Source organism: Mauremys reevesii, linkage group 4 (assembly GCF_016161935.1).
Source record: "Mauremys reevesii isolate NIE-2019 linkage group 4, ASM1616193v1, whole genome shotgun sequence".
Classification (NCBI taxonomy): Eukaryota; Metazoa; Chordata; order Testudines; family Geoemydidae; genus Mauremys; species Mauremys reevesii.
The window spans coordinates 134635318-134648473 of NC_052626.1; the positions used below are offsets into that span (position 1 = coordinate 134635318).

General features: G+C 40.8%; 1 protein-coding gene across 5 annotated transcripts in view; it reads left to right on the top strand.

Annotated features, from left to right (window-relative positions):
* PFKFB2 (6-phosphofructo-2-kinase/fructose-2,6-biphosphatase 2) overlaps positions 1–9683 on the top strand; it is a 35420-nt gene extending 25737 nt beyond the window's left edge. For 4 of the 5 annotated variants that reach the window (XM_039536570.1, XM_039536572.1, XM_039536574.1 and 1 more), the window contains 5 exons: positions 91–153; positions 782–855; positions 3337–3516; positions 4857–4879; positions 5925–9683. In XM_039536570.1, the coding sequence (XP_039392504.1) occupies positions 91–153; positions 782–855; positions 3337–3516; positions 4857–4879; positions 5925–5982 (398 nt within the window). In that variant the 3' untranslated portion in view covers positions 5983–9683. Of the gene's footprint in view, positions 1–90; positions 154–781; positions 856–3336; positions 3517–4856; positions 4929–5924 lie in introns of all 5 variants that reach the window. The other variant, XM_039536573.1, reaches the window with a different exon arrangement.
* Positions 9684–13156: the final 3473 nt, after the last annotated feature.

Here is a 13156-nt window from a genome sequence, read left to right on the forward strand (position 1 = left end):
CCGGGCCAAACTGAGGAACCACAAAATTCCTGCATAGTTCAAACTGTGCCCAGTACATGCCGTGTTTAACTTCTCCTTGTCTGGTTTCAGACGAGTTGCCATATCTGAAGTGCCCCCTTCACACCATATTCAAGCTCACACCAGTTGCTTACGGTAAATAGTTCCCTTTTTCTCACTTAGCTGAATGTTTGTGAATTTGCTGGGCAATTTGATATCAAAATATAAATGCAAAATTATGTCCTGTTAAACATTTAAGTGCTACATTTATTATAAAAGTTAAAGAAAATAAGGGGGAGGCAAAATGAGTGAGAATGTTATATTTTTATAATATATATAAAATGAGTAACAACCAGTTTCTTCTAAAGGAGACCCATTATCTCTGGATTATATTTATTGACCTGGAAACTGGCTTTTCCCTCCAGACTTGAACTCGTACCTGGGAATGAACTGAACTTGAACTAGTTTTCACGTCAATAAGTGTAGTCCGTACAGCATGTATCTTTGTGTGAAGGCTGCCCTTGTTTACTAGCTCCACTTCTGCAGCAAAATCTACAGAGAAAGTAATTACAATCTTGTATATCACACACACATGTAGAATCAGTGATTAATATTAAATGTAAAGTACTGTGTATATATACAAGTTCTTTACAAAAGAAGAAACTGAATTATTTATTGTCTCTGCAAACATCTGAGTCCAGTTGCCAGTCATTTAACTGAGAATAATTGATTTTAAAAGAAAATCTAGTTCCTCTTTTGAAGTTTCTCTTTTCATTTGGTGAAGGGTGTAAAGTGGAAACAATCACATTGAATGTTGAAGCAGTGAATACCCATCGAGACAAGCCTTCTGGAAGTACTGTAAGTCTTTACTGAAAATCCCTGCTCTTGATTCGGGATTGGCAAATTACACAACTAGAGCCTGCATCAAAGATAATATTGCAAATCTGAACAGTCACTATGGAGTGCCTGCTAGAAATTTTCCATTCATTTCATCCGTCACAAAAACTGCTTTTGAAGTATTGCCCCTATAAGGATAATTAACTTCTTTGAGCAGAACTATTGCAGGTTTAAATTTTCCAGATATTTCGTTTGTTGTTTCCAAACATGAATGGGAGACAGTTTATTTTAAAGACTATTTCAATAACCATATTAGGACAACTGAATACAAAGTTTATCAATACAGCCTTTTTAAGCTTTAGGGTGATCATCCCAATGTGTACTGATGCATTTCCCCATTGTTATTGCTATGATCTATCTTTTTAAGGTGCTCGTTCTATAATTCTTTAATGTGAGCTCTCGCTCATATTTCTAAAGTTATAAATAGCATTGGACAAAAGTCATAAATAAACTTCTTGTTTGGCTTTAACTCTGGTTCACAAGATCTAAAAAGCGGTGGAAAGATCAAGGTCAGTGCTGTAACTGGTCTGCCTGGAAAGCTAAACCTTCAAGGCACCATCAGTGCATTTGTTCTACTGCTGTTGATCCAGATATATGTAGTTATCTGAGGCAACTAGAAAGGTCTTTTGTACCCTGGTCTCTTCATACTGATACTCTTAAATTTAGCAAAGACACATCTACGTATTCTGTGCAAATAAGGACATTCTGACACGGAAATTTAGGCACACGTACTGGGGAATGACTCCTTAGGACTACAAGGTGAATATGAACACCGATCTTAGCCATCAGTATGTTAGGGAACAGAAGATTGTGGCAACGTGAGAGTCAAATTCAGCCCTGGTATGGGCGGTTGCACCTCTACTGAAATGCAGATGTTGGAACAGCAGTTAATGTGTAACAGACTCTGCTGCTGTCCCCAACTCTTCCCTAGGCTTCAGAGCCCAAGCTCTAGCCTCAGCCATAGCTCCAAAGTGCTGTCTGTACAGCTATTTTTAGAGTGCTAGCACAAGCCCCGCTATCCCACGTCTGTCGACCTGGGCTGGGAAGCTCCCTTCCACAGGTTATGTAAGCACACCACAAGGCCTACATTCAGCATCCTACCCTTGTTCAGCAAAGCACTTAAACACACACTTAAATTATCTGCTGAATTGAGGCCTTATGGCCAAGTTTTCAAAGGTTGCATCAGTTATTGAGTGTCCACCTTTACACGCTGACACAGGGCCTGATAGTTCAGAGGTGCTGATCATTTGCAACTGCTAGGGTCAAAAGATGGCGAACACCTGGACAATCAGGCTCTGCGTGTTCACGGTGAGCACTCAAAAACTGCAGCACTTAGAGTTAAAAGCCATCTGCCAAACTGGTGTTAGACTGGTGTATATTGGGTTAGACTGGTGTATATTGGAAGTGACTCCATTACATTTAGACACGCTTTTGAGAACTTGGACCTTTATCTCTTTGTGTTTTGCAAAGTGTATGTAAGTGTTGTGAAGATGATTGTCATTAATACCTATTTCTAATCTTGTTGAATTTTTTGTGACATCTAAATTGTCTTATTATTGAACTACAGGATGACAAGAGAATCATAGATTGACAAATTTGGAAGTTGTAGACAGGCAAAAAGTTTTGAAGGTGTCTTGCAAAGGCAACACCTGCATTGACATGGCCACTCTGAGGAGATTCAGCAAAATTTCAGCGGCTAGTTCAATTTTGGTGTTTTATAATTTGTACTCAAATTGCGCTAGCACTGCTACCTTGTTCCTGTGTGATACTCAGCACTGTGTCATGAAAACAGTAGGAGCTGTTACTATTTGATTCTTTGCTTTCCTGGCAAGATGCAGCAGGTCTGAAAATAAATCCAAGTGCTTGGGGAAATTTTACTATCAATAATTTTTTTATCTGCATCCTGTTTAAAAAAATCTTGAACCCACAGAGATAAGGGAAATAAAGCTGTTACAGTGCAGTGACAAGAGTGCATTTTAACAGCAGCTACTGGATGAAAGCAGTATCTCAGCTGTTCTGTGTGCAGTGGGTCTAAGGTAAAGGGAATGGTTAGAAATGGATAACTTTAAAGAAGGTGACAGGTGAAATTTGATAGTTGAGGGGCCTGATTCTGTAGCCACCCAGAAGTTTAAATTTACTCCTATGCAGAGGGCTAGCACAAGACCTATGCACCGTGTGAATTCTCAAAATAGGACTTCAGTGGTGCATACAGTTTGTGCTGGTCCTCTGCACAGAGGAATTTTTCCATTGACTTCCATGGGCTTTGCATTAGGCTTCAATTGGTTTGAATAGGAGGTCTGCCTGCAGAGCAGAAGCAGGATTAGGCTTCTGGTTATGGCAAGTGGAAAGTGTCTCTGGCATCAGGAATATCTTGGCATGAACTTTAATTTCAGATTGTGGTTCTGCTTTTCATTCCTTGTAATATCCTCCATTTTCAATCAGAACAACCTTCCAAAGAGCCAAACCCCTGTAAGGATGAGAAGAAACAGCTTTACGCCTCTGGCCAGTTCAGACACAATAAAGCGCACACGAAATTATAGTGTTGGGAGCAGGCCTCTCAACCCAGTGGGGTCTCCGCTATTCCCAGAGACTCGAGATGGGGCTGATCAGCAGAAGCTACAAGTCAGTGTTCAAGTGGTAACTTTTCTATCTTATCCCTCTCTCCCTGGTCAAACACAGAACTAATGGCCAAACAATTACTCCTGTTTTCCAATGGTCCTGTGCAATGCACAAATGAAATGTCTTGAAGTTTAGATGCCTTATCATCATCCCTGCTTTAAAATAGCTTCAGATTACAAATTCCTTAAGAGTCAGCAAATTGTGGTGCAACTGCAATCATGTAAGCATAAAATGCCCTGCTCCCTGCAGCGTGAATGTCATTGAATAACAATGAGTTCCTGGTTTGTGCGTTTTAAAATACGATTCCCCTTTCCAGACAGACAAATTGATTTTTAAGGGACTCTCTGCTTGCCCGAATGTCATAAGGTATATGCAACAAAGTGATCCTCTGTTCCCAGTGCAACTGATCAGCAGCTTTGCATGCATGATCTTGTTGCGGGGAGAAGTAATTCTGCCTCTTTGTAAATTGAAATGGATTAGTCTGTTTTTGTTGTTCCAAGCTGGATGCTTAGTGTTTTGCACTTCGCACTGCATAAATACTGAATTGTAAGTAACACTTTTAAAGCTGAGGTCCTGATTCACCAGTGTATCTCTGCTTTCACACTGGTGTTGCTTCGCTGATTTCCACAAATAAAAAAGAATAGGTAACGTGACAGTTTGGGCCCCCGTTCAGTTCTAATAATTCTACTGTGGCAATAATAAAACACAGGTCTAAATTTTCAAAAGTGGCAGATTTGGGATACCCAATTTTAAGACACTGTAAAGGAGCCTGTATTTCAGAGAGCACTCGATGAAAATGGAGACACCCAAAATATCTAGTCACTTCTGAAAATCTGAGCTACAGAGAGTATGTTTTAAAACCTGAAAACATCCCTTTAAACTTAGTATTTAAAAACCATTTCTCCCTGTACTGACATTAACGTTGCAGCTTATCAATATGGAATACACTGAACTGGGCAGAGCCATTTAAATGAGTGTCAAGTATCAGAGGGGTAGCCGTGTTAGTCTGGTTCTGTAGAAGCAGCAAAGAATCCTGTGGCACCTTATAGACTAACAGATGTTTTGCAGCATGAGCTTTCGTGGGTGAATACCCACTTCTTCGGATGTTCAGCCAAGAAACTGGTTGACTGGCTGGACTTCATTGGTGCTTTAGGATGCAGTTTCCCTGGCTTGTATGAGGTAGTTGTTTCTTATACAAGCCTGCAATGGTCCCGCCTTCACATGAGATTCTGGGGGTTGTTTCAGTTTTTCCTTGTTTTCTGCTCTGCTTCTATATTATTATTTTTTAGTCTATTTTAAAATGCAGTATGAACTATCCTGTGCTGTTTCTTTTTTCTTTGCAGCTTCAAATGGGAAGTGCTTGCTTGTGAGTATCACTGAGCATAGCTTGTATGCATTCTCTCTGGGTTTGTTTAGTAAGTAGCAATTCTTTTAATTATAATTGCATGGCAATCATTGTGGGGAGGGGGGGCGGAACAATGAATGCTTGGGGCAGAAGGAAATCATTTGTCACATAATAATCCAGCAAATCAAAGAAGGGCCATCGTTGGTGGAGAATCTATTTATCATAGGTGAAATTCATCATCTGCAGAGGATGCGAGGGTTGAAATGGAATATAATGGTGCATAGGCTTCATGCTGGCCATTTGCAGAGGGGTGAATTTCACCCCAGATCAGCAAGATTACTGGGTTAGATGAATGGTGTATCAGGCCCCAAATATGTTCTGGGTGTAATCCTGTAGAAATCATTCCGTGGAATTACACCAGGCGAGATTTTGGCCCTAGGTGTCTGTTTACAACACAGGATGCTAGTAGCTGTAGTTTTGTTGTTGATCCATGCTAGGAATTCCCTACTGAGATGAATAAAGGGTGAGTTATGTACAGGGGTGGATGGCATGATGCAGCCCTCGTCTGCAGGACTTCAGAACCATTTACATGAAGAGTTTAATAAATTGGAGGAGGGAAAGTTCTTCCCGAGTCTAGTAGCCTGAGCCAAGAACTTCTTGAGTTTTAATTCCTGCTGGGACACCAACTCTCCGAGGCCTTGGGCACATCTCTTACCTTATCTGCCTTAGTTTCCCCCTATGTGATAGGCAAGTATTAGCTCGCAGGGTTTTTGTGATGGTTATTTAATTATAGCCTAGTCCCAAATGGTGCTGAAAACCTTCAACTTCCATTGACTTCAAGTGGGGGTTGAATTAATTTCCCATCTTACAGGATTGTGAACTTGGTAAAGTGCTTAGACAGTGAAGAGTGCTATGTTAGTGTTAAGTATAATTATTAATCTTCACTATCAGATCCCATAATCCTCCTGGAGGGGTGAATTGGATGGGGCTGAAGGATACTGTAGCATCTCTCTTTCTCACATCCAGTGAGAGAGGACATAAATAGTCTATTATCCCTTCTCTCCAGGGAGTCAGCAAACAACATCATCTGTGAGTCCTTGGTTTCTGTCTCAGCCACCAAGTGAGGCTGTCGAGCGAGAGGAATTTAGTGTCACACTGTACAGAATGGCCAGGAAATTACCCGTGCTTCCCTTTGTGCCTGTGTTGCTCAGATCCAACCTTGCTGACCATGAGGCCCTTTCTTGTCCCTGCTTTAAATGCTTGAGTGAATGTCACTGCAAATGTTAATACAAATATCTCTTGATGTACTTGATGTTTCAGTTTATGCCTTACCTGTGAAATTGACTTCTGTAACTTTGATGTTGCATTTTATTTACCTTATTTGTGAAACGGATTGTGCAATGTGAGATTTGGTTTTATTTAACTTCGTTGTGGTTCTTAGTAGGTGTCTCTTTGGGTTTTGTATGTGTGTGTTTAATGTTATCACAGCGTTTTTGCTTTCTCCTCTGGGGAGTGGTATCATTTTCTCCTATGCATTTGTCGCAATTCCATTTAAATGCCTGTGGTATTGCTTATTTGCCAGTTGTTGAATACTCTTTGTCTAGAGAGCTTTACCCATTGTGGTTGCTTGCCGCCACGTGGATATGGAGTGGAAGTTGTTTTATGCCCAGTTGCAGCCATTTGGCATGAAATCTCTTTCTCTCTTCAGTGATTTTTGACTGTGCCTGGAACGCACTTCTATACTCAACAATGTTACTGTTGCTACATTGAATAAGTGACTTTGCTTCAAAGGAATATTCTCAAAAGAAGCTGAAAAATGTTTGCATTAGAACAAGGCCTTCAAAAAACTGTCTCTCTCCTTGGTGACCACCTTGGCAGCCAGAGGAATGTTTTAGAATCGGGGTCTGGGAGTCAAAAGTTATGGGTTCCATTCCATGGGTTCCACATTGACTAATTTTATGGCATTGATCAAGTCACTTAATCTCTCTTTACCTTGGTTTCCCATCTGGGGATAGTACCCATGTTTATAAAGCACTTTGAGATCATCCAATGAAAGGTGCGATGTAAGTGCCAAATATCATTGTCGTGGACTTGAGGGGAGCTCATTTTAACTATTGATTTTAAATTAGAAAACTGATCTTGAAACAGCTTTGTAAAAACTCTGGTTTCCAAGGCTTTCTAATGGGGATCATCTCAATCTGGTGTTGCATGTCAAACTGTCAAGATGACCGTCATGGTCAGTTATTCTTTTTTTAACTTTGTTTAAAACATGTCAGCTTTTTTTTCATTTCATGGATCCAGTGGCCAGGAAGTACCCCATGCAGAGGGAAGCACAGACTACACTCTTCCAGACTATTCCTCTTGGGTGTTCCAGTCATTACATGGACCTAATGCACTCCCTCCCACACACCCAAGACAGAATTTAACCCTATAGAAATTTGTTTGCAATTCATCAGAGTTGCAAATACTTCTTGATACTAACAACATTATGCTCTGAGGAACAGATATTCTGTGGCCTTCTCCATTTTATAGGCAATGCACTTGTCTTTCAGTTTCGTTGGTAGAAAAAAAAAATGGGAGGGAGAAATGCATTTTTCCCCGTGACACTGAAGTTAGATGCCTTGTCCTATTTGACAGCTTCATTTTAGAGCTATATTGAAACTGCTTTTTTTAATTGTCATTTGCTGAGCTGCCTTAACTTACAGTTTGCACTTACAAATTATATGCCCATTCTCTCTTTATGTAGAACTGTGTTCTGCAGATGGAAAGGAAAATGGTTGCTGGTTCAATTATTTTCTAGACATCTAACACACATAGTAAGAATGGAGAATTAGGGTTTCATAAAAGAGACTCCATTCATATTTCATTCTCAAAGACAGTACCAAAAAAAGGAACGCTACAGCCAGATGTGGGTCTTGCTGTTTTCAGATGTCACTTAAACACCTCTTTCAAGCGGGGAGGGCTGAATCAAGACAAGCACAACTTCCGTTCAGAATTGAACAACTTCCATTGAATGTCTACAGACATTGTGAACATGCATCTACAGGCACAATCAGAACTTGTAGTTACCACACAGTGATCTATAAAGGAGCTGCTTGTAACTCATCTGCTAACAAAAGCATTTTGAATTTAATTGCACTTTGTAATGAGAGTGAATCTCTTTAGCACTTTTACTGTGATTACATAGCCTCCCTGTTCGTAACCAGCATTTTATAGGCATACATTCCTTAGGATAAATGACTATGTTATGGGTTTCAGGGTAATGTGCCTTGTTTTGTCGTTTATTCTCTCTATCTTAACATAGATTTTAAATAACAGATACAGAAAAGTTTTATTTAAATGATAAAGTGATGTTGTGACTGTTTTACCCAAGCTGCAATAACGCACGAAATGTCAATGGATGTTGCTAGATACTGACTGAATGTTTTGGGTGTTGTCAGCAAAGTTGTTATGCAGAAATGGCACCTTAGTTCGCTCCCTGTGTGTCTCGATGTCTCATCTGTGGACTTTACTGACACAAACATCTACGCATGGGAGAGCAAGATGGATTTTATTCTCCTCCCCCCGAACCCTCGCTGTGGGGCTGATCCTGTTCCCAGTAAAGTCGGTAAGAGTTTTGCCGTGACACATCCACAGGAGCAAGCCCCAGTAGAATGGTCAGGCTAAGGTCCAGTTGCAGAGTCTGTTTTGCTGGGGATGAGGTGAGACAGCAGGGTCCCAGCTAGGTCTCCAGGTGGGAGCTTGTCACTGGCAACTAGGTAAATTGTCATTTTCACTTGTAAATTGAGCAAATAAGATTTCTGATCAACAAGGGTAAAATTCACCCCTGGACTGAGGAACAAGACTTACATGCTGCTTACGCCTGGCCTCTGTGCTGGTACTTTGCACAGAAATTAATTTTATCCTGAAGAATTAAACCTGTAGCCCTCCCCCGCCCCCAAATGCCATTTTAGCAATGTTATTTTCTAGCCATAATCGCACTTTAAGCTTGAGTCTCTATATGAAGAAGCTGGTGGAGGGTGTGTGTGTGCAAATAAACTGGTAGAATTTAGTCTACAACATCCTCCCCCCAATGGTTTTGTTTTGCATTAAAACTCGGTGTGAATGTGTTGCTATAGACACGTTCTTTGTAGAATACTAGCATCTTATGCTGGCATTGGTTTGTTATAAAAAGTTGCTTTTTTTTCTGTTTGTGGTTTCTTGGGGTGGGGGAAGTTTTATGTGATTTGTTTGTAAATCACACATGGAAAAATTTCGTGTCTGATTTTCTGAATGTTTTGTTTTTAAAAGAGTAAATATGTTTTGGTGATTTTTGTCATTGAATCAATGACTTAGTTCGCGTCTCTTTACTGCTAAACACTGATGATTATACCATAAATAAAACGGCACAGACTGATTTACAAGATTGGGCCACAATCTTCAGAAGTGCCCCTTACGTTGAAGGGCAAGTGCTCAGCAATTTCTGCAATTCAGGCCCCTTTTAGGTGACTCATGTTGGGCACCTAAATACATTAGTCACTTTTGAAAATCTTGGCCTTTGTATTTTAGTTTATATAACTGCGTGTCTGTAAAGTTACCTGATAGTCTTGCTCACATGAATGCATTCTCTTTATAAAATGCATCAGAACATCATTAGTACATTTCCTGTATGGAAGGAGCATAGTTGTAAAACCAGCAAAGTGTTTCACGTGGTTGATTTTTTTGTGTGTGTTGTTGTTGCAAATATGGGCCTGCAAAATAGATATTGTAATGTTGTTTCTGAATATTTGTGTTGTAAACTTTCTTGTGAATCAGATAAATAAAATCAAGTAACTTTGAACCACTAGACTGCTTCAGTGTTGTTTTTCTTCTCATCGCATGCTCCAATAAACTTTTCTACACTCCATGTGTGAAATGCCAACGTTCTGATTTATACCCACTTTGCACAGTGATAAAGAATGATGCTAAGTGCGAGTTAGTGGAGACTTGAGCTGTATATGCCCAAAGTTCGCTTCCATCATTTCCCAAGTAAAACTGTGTCCTTTAACTGTAACACTTGAAGGCACCAACTCTATATTTGTGATGTCATAGCCCAGAAGAGAATTGCATGTTGTAAGTTTAGAGGAAGAACACTATGGGACATGTGCAGAGATGTTATGATTTGAAACCGAGATGTATCTGAAGGAGAGAATTAATGAGCACAAGATTGTGGTGTGGAAGATATTTGTTCCTAGAAGAGAAAATGAGTTACCTCTGTTGTTGTCATGGGTCATATGCTGCCAGCAAAACTCCCCTCTCAAATCAATAGGAATGGTCTTAAAAACTACAGGGACATTATGGCTCTACTTTCATACTTTATACTTAGCAATAGGTAGTCTCAGCTCCATTGTCCAGAGTGATTTCAATGGCTTATCTCCTTTCAGCTTTGCACAGTTATAATTTGTGCCTTTTTGATTTCTCATTTCTAGCGGTAGAGGTAGAGGTCTTGGTTTCATCATGAACTTGGCTGAAAACTTAATGGACACTTGAAAGGACAAATCTCATTGTGGAATTAGAATGCATCGACAATCCGTGTTGGCTGGAGTTGTCTCTGCGGACATGGAAGTAGAATGAGCCAGTTAACTACACACTTTGGGCCAGTAACTTGTTTTCAGGTCTCTTTAAAAATGATAAAAGTGGTTCCTTGCTGCAAATGCTAGAACGATTCACAGCTGGGGCAGAAGAAGCCTCACCTTGGGAACTTATCAAGCCCCTTTTAAAGTAACTGTGTGCGCGCATGTGATGCCTAACGTAATCTTACACTTTCTGAATTAAAACAAACACTCCCATTTAGTATTTGACATGGGCCTGACCCTAAAGGCTGCTCTCACTGAAGTGCAGTTTTGCCCTTGACTTCTGTAGGAGCAGGCTCCCCTGTTTTTATTTATGAAAGATATCTAGTGAATTAGAGACATGTCACAAAAATGAGGAAGAGAAAGCATGTTGGAGGAAGAGACTTGTGGGCTGTCACACATTTGCATTCGTGGTCACTTCCTGTCTAAATGCATAAGCTTTCATCCAAATCTACCATTTGCTTACCTGCTTTCGTAGAATTAAAATAACACTGCAAAGTGAAGGAAAACAGCAACATATTGTAATTTGACTACGCACAATATGCTGTAATCACTTTGCACAACATTGTGAAGTTAATTATTTTTCTATTATGGGTGAGCTTGTGGTTACGTCATTAGATAACTGGTATTTTTTTCCCTGCCAGAATGTATGAATGTTGCTGCTAATATATTGACAGTGTAACTTCTTAATCAATACCAATGATCGGTTCCACAATAGAAATGTGTTTTGGGAAGTTGGGTCTGGTACCCTTACTGTACCAGTAGTCCCCCTGCTTGCAGGGTAAGGTGCTAACAAGCATGTGTAGAATGTGTCAGAATGCGGCCCCCTGTGTTTTAGTTAAGTCCGATATCTTTGTCAATCAATGTTTGACCTTAAATTCAGCTTGCAAAAGGGATATGTATAATTTGATAAATATATCAGTACTGGCAATGTTGTATTGAGCTTTCTTCTGCAATGAAATTCTTATACTTGGCACGTAGATATAGGTGAATAACAGAATGGGTGATAAAATGTGCTTTTAGATGTAGGAACACTTCTTGGCACAGCTAAACTTACAAATGCATTCTTGCCTCAAGCCATTACTGATGTATGTATTTGGCTGGTGCCAAAGTTATGCAGGCCAAGTTCAGAGTTTTGTCATTATTAACTGAGAGGTGAACCCAACGATATAATTTTTCATGTTGTCTCTTTCACCTCCTACTTAAGTGCTACTCATGTGAGTGGGTGCTCCAACATGAGGACGGGTTGCACAATCTTAGTTCTACGTAAAGATTAAGCACAACTATTCTGGCCTTGTGCGATGGGGTGCACAGACCTCACACTGAGCAACAAGTGCTTGTTTTGGGCTCAGCCAGCTCTGCCCTGCCACACCTGCAGCAAATGCTCCATCTGCTGGAGGAATTAATAGGCAACGAATTAGCTCATTTGGTGAGCAGCACTGAAGGTGAGCAGACCTGCATCCCTTAGCTCCAGCAGAGCAGAGCAGAACAGAGGGAAACCTAAAGGCTCTGACCCAGCTGACTAAAGAGGCCATCCTTGAGGGAAGGGAGGACCCTCCGCAGAGACAAACAAAGAGGGAAGTGTCCGGTGGTCCTGGGCAGTGGCAACTCGGTCTTGTTTCTGTTGATTTGGATTTCCCCACCAGGCAAAGACCATGGACTGAGCTGACCCCAGAGGGGGAGACGAGAGGAAGAGGCCCAGGGAGGACAGCCGCAAGTAGCCTTGGTTGCCAGGTTACTGGTAGCCTAAAGGACTCTGGGTTGGAGTCTGGTGGAGTGAGAGGGCCCGGGCTCCCCTCCCCACAGCCCTCTTGGCAGTCTGGGGCTGTGGCCGTGACCACTAGGCCACACTTCCCAAACCCCGAGTGGGGACCATTGCACACTGGTTACACCATTTTCAATCTGAGGTAACTCCATTGTCAGCTGAGCCAGTTGAGTTACTCCACACCAATGTAACGAAGCTGAATCTAGCCTTGGTACGTTCCTAAGGAACAAATTTATTAGTGGTGAAAGTTACATTTTGCGGTGTAAGCCTGTCAGAAAACAAGCAGCAAAGCAGTTACACCATTTTCATGCCAGTGCCTGCTAAATAGGTGTAAGCTACATTTGCACCAGTTTGATATTCTGTCAGGAGTCAGCTTAGCCAGGGACTAAGTGGTTCATTGACTTCCCTGGAATTGTCCCAGAGGCTAGATTTTTTCCATCTAATTTTCACTAGCTTTTATGTCCAGTAGCTGTTAATACACAACAAGGCACTGCATCCTGCACTATGAAATAAGCACTGTCTATCCCTCAGGACCTTGCATTAAGATGCAATTGCTGTCTTCTACATTTGGTGAGTTGCAATTTTTTTTCATGTCTTTCTTTTAATCATAGTTTTCAAAAAAGAAAAATGTTTGTTTTCACTTGTGTGAAATCTTTTCAATCTTAGCTATGAGGTGTCAAGGGTAATTAGAATGTTGAAAAAGGCTTATGGAGATAAAAACAAATTAAATCAGGCTGGGCAACTTACATTTGTGTATGTTTGATGTGATCTTGGATACTTGCAACAAATACATAAATGGGAGGGAGGGGTTGCACCAAGCTGTGCATCAGAGGTTCCTGTCCTGAATGAAGTCACAGGCATAGTTATTTGGCTTTGAAAAGGTGCTGTGAGGCCCAATTCTGCTGTCCTTGTGCAATCAGAATTTTCATAGAATCATAGGAT